Raw genomic sequence first — 7833 nt, forward strand, 5'->3', positions numbered from 1 at the left:
TAATTAGTTCTCAATACACTTGCGTTCTTCTCCATATATATTTATACTGTGAAGGAAGCATCAGTCCTAATGTTCATAATGAGGAAATGAAGAATCCAAGTACAGAACATATTCGGAAAAGTAGTGAATGCACCTTTCACTAGCATTCCCCTCTTATATCTCTACTGTATACATTTGTTGGAACTAGAATTCCCAGAATTCCAAGATAGTAAGGCAAAAAAAACCCTAAGAAAATTGTATTCCAACAGGTATAAAAAAATCAGGTGGGCGAGAGTGCAAAAATTACAATCAATCAAATGAAAAAAACAAATTCAGAAAAATAATGCAATCAAAAAAGATATAGTTTCATCATCTCTGCCTTTTTTGTGCTTAAATAAAATTTCAGCCATTGAAGTATTATTTTAAAAAGTGAACATCTCAGAATTATCTTTAAAACCCAGGATCAGATTTTGTCTATTTGCTGGATGAATTGCAAAGACAATTACTACAATACATCTTCAATAATCACATCATCCTTCCTCAGACAGAACAGATGACCTTTGAGTTCATAACACTGAATGTCATCTGCAAGTCCATTTCTCTATTACTGGGTAGGATCTCCATCATCCACAAATACAGCAATGGAGAAAAGGAAGGTATCTGACTGCTGGAATGTGAAGAAGGAAAACAAAAGTACAGTATTACCGTATTACCAAAATATTACTCACACTTACATCAAAGGAAAAAGATGAAAAAGACTCTGGTGACTTAGATTAGAATACAGAGAGCTCAGTACCATTAAGACTCAATTTACTATTATCATAAAATAACATATAATTAAATTTGAGTAACTATATCTAGACTACTGGCTTTAGCAACGTAGTAGGAACAGATTTTTAAAAGTTACTTCCAGATCTATAGTGCCCTCACTATGAAAATATTTACTAATCCTAGGTTTAAATTAATTGAAAATGCATGAAATGACACAAAAAGTCTGTTAATCTCAACCTTTAAAATTCATTCTCCAAAAATACAATGTACCACAGAGGCACACAGGGGCCATTCTGTGTCACTGATGCATGAATCTAGCTCTGGCAGGTGTGTGATACTGTTTGGTCCAACTACCTGGAATCCTTCCCAAGCAAGTTGGAAACTGTATAAACAGCTTGAATGAGGGTGATTGCCTGGAAGCGACAGCTATAATTTAAGTGTATGCTGAAAACTTTCATTGTAATTCTGTTTCACATGCAGCCATAAAAATAGCCCTCTGTAGTCAAAATTCTTCACATTTGATACCAGACAGGATGCAAATATTTTAAATGAGTGTATGTCTAGGTTCAAACAACATGCTAGGTTAGAGATCAAAACAGGGTTATTAAATATGTGATAATATGTGTTATGGGAACCTAGCCACCAAAGAATAGCCACCACATTAAGCAGTGTTTATATGCTTGGACATAATGGAAACAGCCACTGTATTTTATTAAACAAAACTGATGTTTAGCAAGGGATGAAATCTTCTTTAGGAACCTATTTGGAATTCTGAGAACAAATGATAAGGACAAAGTGGCTATCCATAAACATCCATTCAGTGAAAAATAAACCACTCCTAGGATTCTCTTCTCCATCCAATGCAACCACTGTAGGGTTCAAACACATTCTGATACATTAACTGGATGTTATAGAAAGATGTTTTGCTTTTCAACACATTGATTTCCTGTTTGTATTTCAATTTAAAAATTCTTTTAAATAAAGTCAGATGAGGTAGGGCCTGGGGGGCATCAGTCTTTAATCTGTCCAAAATGTCTGTATAGTTAATATGTTTGATAGGTGTTAGCCCTACCAGGTAGACCAGAAGGAAAGATCACCAAATAAACTAATTATTCTTTACTGTAAAGCTATATTAACAGAACCTTGCAAAGTAGAATTCTCCCGTTTCTTTTATAGCCCAAGCTAATTTAGCATTTTTATTAACCTATCATGTCCTTCCCAAGGATCTGGAATTATTATTTAATTTATATGTCACCTGACTCTGGTTCTGGACAGTTTACAATTGGTAAATATATTTAAAAACAAAAAACACAAAAACAGCACAAGAGAAAAGAACATCAGTGGCAAAAAACAAACAAATCCAAAGAGGAACAAAAAGGAAGAAGGGGAACCAGAAACCCTTTCCAAAGGCCTGAGCAAAAAGCCAGTAGGGTGTTATAAATAAATAATAAATCAATAAATACACCCTTACGTGAGTGATGAATGCGGCCGCGCGGGGGATTTTGGGGGCCTCTAGATACTCCCATGTAACACCTCTCCTGCGTGAGCTGCACTGGCTGCCTGTGGCCTTCCGGGTGCGCTTCAAGGTGTTAGTAACAACCTTTAAAGCGCTCCATGGCAATGGACCTATGTATTTGCAAGACCGCCTCCTACCACATACCTCCCTTCGACCAGTCCGCTCCCACAGAGAGGGCCTCCTTAGGGTGCCGTCGGCCAGTCAATGCCGGCTGGCGACCCCAGGGGGAGAGCCTTCTCTGTGGCACCTCCTGCCCTCTGGAATGACCTACCCCCCGACCTACGTACAACTGCGGACCTGCGCCTTTTTCGCCGAGCCCTGAAAACTCATCTATTTCGTGCAGCCGGCCTGGCGTAATCTTAATTAGGTTTTAGTATAGGTTTTTATATGGGGTATTTTAGAGCAGGCCTTTATTTATTTAATTTGATTTTAGAATAGATATTTATTGTGATTTTTATTATCGCCTGTTCACCGCCCTGAGTCCCGTAAGGGAGATAGGGCGGTATACAAATCTAAATAAACATAAACATAAACATGTCTTTATTAAGATGAATCAAATAACACAAAAATTATTAATTTTGAGTTTTTCTTACTCAGAAACGAGATTATATTAAATCTTCTTGATGTGAACCTGCTCTATAAACAAATCCATGTCCATGTGTATCCTTGAGATCCTTACACTGGTTTGGATTCACACTTACATTAGTTATAAGCTGGCTGTTGAACATAGGACTTTTCAAGATTGAGGCCTTTTCATTTTCTGTCAGAATGGGAACTACAAAGGAACAGCTTGCCACAAAGGCAAAATAAAGGAAATTGCACTGAAATTCTCTGTGTGGTAAGCAAACAACTGTGATGGCTACTAGTACTGGCCTGAGGTTGAAGTGGTACTACAGCATATTGTTGCGGCCTCAAGGTACATCTAATGGAAGTCTCCTGTGTGAAGTCTGTTTGTTCAGGCGTTCTGCCAGGACCAGCATCTAAACATATGGGCCTTGTCTACCCTTGGAATTTGCCCAGCTTTTCAGCCATTGTTGCTGACAAACAGGGAAACCACATTTGGAATGCCAGCAGAATTTCCCAGCAGGCCTGAAAAATAATAGCTTGGTGTCATGGTTGCCCCACTTTGGAGTCCTTACTATATCCTTGCTGATCTGCTGCAGATTATTCTTCAAGATCAGGAGGGAGGAGAGCAGAAAGACCCTGTTGTGAACTGAGAATTCCTTCCAATCATAACAAGGCAAAATATCTTATTCCTCACATGGTAAAATGCAGTATTATCAATAATGGTTTTGTCAAAGTGTAAGGTCTTTATAGACTACTAATGGACAAAAGTACACAAATCCAGTTTATCCAAAGAGCTGTCTATCGGTCTTTCTAAATGTCACTAGTGATAAACAACTAACAAGAAATAAGGGAAATATGAAAAAAGGATAATAATAGAAAAAAATAAAAAAAATCATACGTAAAAACTGGAGCCTTGTCTGCCCAAAGGAGCAATTTAAGCCCTTAGTTTAAATCCTAGATTCAATGCTAATTATGGCTGGGAAATACTTTTACCTGAAAAACTGAAGCTGCTCCAGCAAGTCAAGTTCAGAATGGCAAAAAAATCACTGTGTGATTTGCAGTTTCTGGCTCGAAAAGGTTAACAACAATTCATATTATTTATAAAAACAAAACAAAAAATGGTATACCTCACTCAAAATAAAGTTGTTGAAATAAAGAGAGCTTGGACTGGGACTGACAAGGAATGAGTTTGTATTTGAAAAGACTGCAATTTATTCTTGAATCAGTATTTCAGAACAATTATGGTAAGGTGGACTTATGCCCAATGAAAACAATGGGTTTTTATTACTTGGAAAATGGTATCCTATCAAAATGCTAAGAGGGCATTCTAGAATGGCTAGAGTCCCATCTGTTTCTTGAAGACTTCTAAAAAGTTAACCAGATAAATTTTTCTTTAGAAAAACATTCATGAATGTAGATACTGTAATCCATGAAGTAAATAAAAGAGCCTTAAATATAAACCTACAAAAGTTAACTAACCTTCAACTTTTTTTACTATCTTGCTAAGTGGGATACAGCCTATTGCATACATACTTGGTGAAGAAAGAGGGAAGACCTTTCTTCTGCAATCACCATGGAAGTGCAGGGTACTAACAGGCCAATAAAAACAATCAATCAATCAGAATAGAGCTGGAAGGAACAACTGCTTTCTACTTAACAGGATGACAAACATGGAAAACAAATAAGATATGGATTTCCCTTTCTAAAAAATCACCATGAGTGCCAAGTGGTAGAGGAGAGACAGACAACTTCTCTCCTTTTCTACCAACCCAATCACATACCTGCATGGAATTCATGGTTCCTCTAGCTACCAGCCAGATTATTAAATATAATGCTGGCATTAACATACTTAGGTCTCAAAAAACAATTAAAAAGCTTATGGACCTGTCAGAAATTGGATGGCTATATCTGCAACTGACCGAAACCTGACATTTGACAGAAACTTGTCTAAAATTGGTACCTTTTTACCTAAAAAACAAATAGCACTGAACAGAAAAAGGGAAACCAAAATGTTCAAGGGGTTAAAACAAATCAATTTTAATCCATTTCAGAATATTTTAGTTTGGAAAAAAGAGGAGCAAAAGAAAATATGTGTATATGGGTGTTTGTCTATATTATATCTGTCTATTTATATACTGTGTAAGGTAAAGAATAGAAATGGGGAGCGCTATCTAATAAAAAGAAATTCAATGGTGAAAAAAGTAAGGTTCTACATTTAGGCAAGAAAAACAGATGCACAGGTACAGTATAGGCGGTACCTTGCTCAATAGTAGTAACTGTGAGAGGGATCTCAGAGTCCTAGTGGACAATCACTTAAATACGAGCCAGCAGTGTGCTGCAGCTGTCAAAAAGCCAACACAGTGCTAGGCTGCATTAACAGAGGGATAGAATCAAGATCACGTGAATTGTTAATACCACTTTATAACACCTTGGTAAGGCCACACGTGGAATACTGCATCCAGTTTTGGTTACCATGATGTAAAAAAGATGTTGAGATTCTAGAAAGAGTACAGAGAAGAGCAACAAATATGATTAGGGGACCGGAGGCTAAAACATATAAGGAAAGGCTGCTGGAATGGGGCATTGTCTTACCTGAACGCCTTTTCTCAGCATGATGATGGATAATCCACAGATTGAGTTTCCTGAAGTCCCTTCTACCCAATAGACTAAGTCTGAGAGTTAGCCACGCCTCCCGCTGGGCCATGCTGCCCCAGTTCCGACGAAGGCGAAGCAGCAGACTAAGTCCGATGCGTTGGTTCCCTGACCCCTGACACAGGACCTGACAGTGACTAAAGGGCGGGAGTGGATTATCCATCCTCATGCTGAGAAAAGGCCTTCAGGTAAGACAACGCCCCTTCTCCAGCATGAGGATGGATAATCCACGGATTGGGACATACCAAAGCCTGCTCTGTCCCTATGGGGGGGAAACAGTCAGGGCATGTGGTCCTCCAGACGACACCACTCTTTGTAACACCCTGCGGCCAAAGGAAGCGTCAGCAGAAGCAAATTTATCAAGTTTGTAATGTCGTATAAAAAGGGAGGGCGATGACCAGGTCACCGCTCGACAAATCTCCTCAATTGGTGCTTGAGTCGCCCAGGCCGCTGAAGTTGCAGCACTGCGGGTGGAATGAGCAGTGATACAGTTAGGGATGGATAAGGACTGGGATTGATATGCCTTGGCGATACAGGCCTTGATCCACCTTCCAATGGTGGACGAGACCTTCTGCCCCATGGAAGGTTGGAAAGAAAAGCGCTTCCGATTTACGGAAGACAGAAGTCCACTTTATGTAAAGGCGTAACGCTCTGCGCATATCCAAGGTGTGCCACTGGCGTTCCAGGTCGTGAGACGGCCGAGGACAAAAGCTCGGCAGAACGAGCTCCTGTGAACGATGGAATAAGGTGTTCACCTTAGGAATAAACGATGGATCCAGTCGAAGGGTCACACAATCCGTACGAAAGACGCATAGATCCTCCCTGACAGAGAGCGCTGCCAGCTCGGATATGCGTCTGGCTGAAGTCACTGCCACCAGAAAGGCTACTTTCATTGACAAAAGTCTCAAATCACAAGACTTAAGTGGCTCGAACGGTGATCTGGTAAGAGCTTATAATACACATGAAAGATCCCAAGAGGGATACCTATGGACTGTGGGTGGTTTTGTGCTGATCACCCCCTTAATGAAGGAACGAACCATTGGGTGATGAGCCAGAGAAGAATCGTCGCATGAGAGCACCGTGACTAGGGCTGCTACCTGCCTTTTGATAGTATTCGGAAAGAGGCCTTTGTCGATATCGTCCATCAAATATTCCAAAATTCTAGGCACAGTAATTGAGGACATATCAATTTGATTCCTGGAACACCAACTGAAGAAGTCCTTGCAGGTGGAGTCATAAATTCTATTGATAGACGGATGCCTTGAAGCCTGGATCATGTTGATAACTCTAGCTGGATAAGACTCTTGAGTCAGACGTTGCCGCTCAACTGCCAGGCGGTTAGCTGAAGCCATTGTGGGTCAGGGTGTTGAAGTGCTCCTTGACTGAGCGCTATGCGATCCAGACGCATCCTCCACGGTGCCGAGATGGAAAGGTTCACGAGGTCGGCAAACCACGGACGTCTCGGCCAATGTGGAGCAATGAGAATGACCTCTGCCCTTTCCCATAAAAATCTTACAAATAACTGCAGGCATTAGAGGAAGAGGGGGAAATGCGTACAGTAGGTCCCGGGGCCATGGACTGCGTAGAGCAGTGATGGCGAACCTTTTAGAGAGTGAGTGCCCAAACCGTAACCCAAAACCCACTTATTTATAGCAAAGTGCCAGGGCCGCATCAGCATTGTGGTGCCCTCGGGGGGCATGGGAGCGTGGCCCACTGGGTGGGCATGGCTGCGGTTGTCACGGCAGACTGGGTGGGCGTGGCTGCAGTGGGCATAGCCACCTCGATGTTGCTCATGGGGGGGACACCTGTAGGGCCGGGCACGTTTGGGGGAGATCCAGGGGGACTCTGGCGGGTGGGACGGTGGGCAGGAGGCCCAGCATAGATGGAGGGGAGGCACGCAATCCTAGCTGGGACTGGGGGGCCATGGCGCTGATGGGGATCCGGCTTTCCCTGCTTGAGGTGGCCTTTGGCTTGCTGGTTGTGGGCATGCTCTACCACCTCTACTCGAGCTTGCTAGCTGGCCGCTTTGCCTCCTTTGTGTTGGGTGGGACTGCTGCTCTGGGTGGCGGCAGCCTAATGGACCTGCGCAAGCTGCTGGCAGCGGTGACGTGCGTGCCCACAGAGAGGGCTCTGAGTGCCGCCTCTTGCATGCGTGCCATAGGTTCGCCACCACTGCCGTAGAGCGTCTACTCCTTCCGCCCCTGGAGATGGAAAACGGGAGAAGAATCTCGGGAGCTGCGAATTTGCCGATGACGCAAACAGAACCAGTGCTGGCTGCCCGGCCCTGAGCCAATTGCGAATGAAGGTGCGCGCGCTCCCAAGCCAAACAGACTGGCATCTGTCATAAG

The 7833-nt window shown here is 42.3% G+C and overlaps 1 protein-coding gene across 1 annotated transcript in view; it reads right to left on the minus strand.

The window, feature by feature from the left end:
• The window catches only part of BCL11A (BAF chromatin remodeling complex subunit BCL11A), a 65486-nt gene extending 58649 nt beyond the window's left edge, over positions 1 to 6837 (minus strand). Inside the window, exons 1-2 of the mRNA XM_015812510.1 lie at positions 6583 to 6837; positions 6099 to 6213 (exon numbers count right to left, since the gene is read on the minus strand). Of these exons, the coding sequence (XP_015667996.1) occupies positions 6099 to 6213; positions 6583 to 6837 (370 nt within the window). The remainder of the gene's footprint in view (positions 1 to 6098; positions 6214 to 6582) is intronic.
• Positions 6838 to 7833: the final 996 nt, after the last annotated feature.

This window comes from Protobothrops mucrosquamatus, unplaced genomic scaffold (genome assembly GCF_001527695.2).
Source record: "Protobothrops mucrosquamatus isolate PMUCROS unplaced genomic scaffold, P.Mucros_1.0 scaffold92, whole genome shotgun sequence".
In the NCBI taxonomy this organism is placed as follows: Eukaryota; Metazoa; Chordata; class Lepidosauria; order Squamata; family Viperidae; genus Protobothrops; species Protobothrops mucrosquamatus.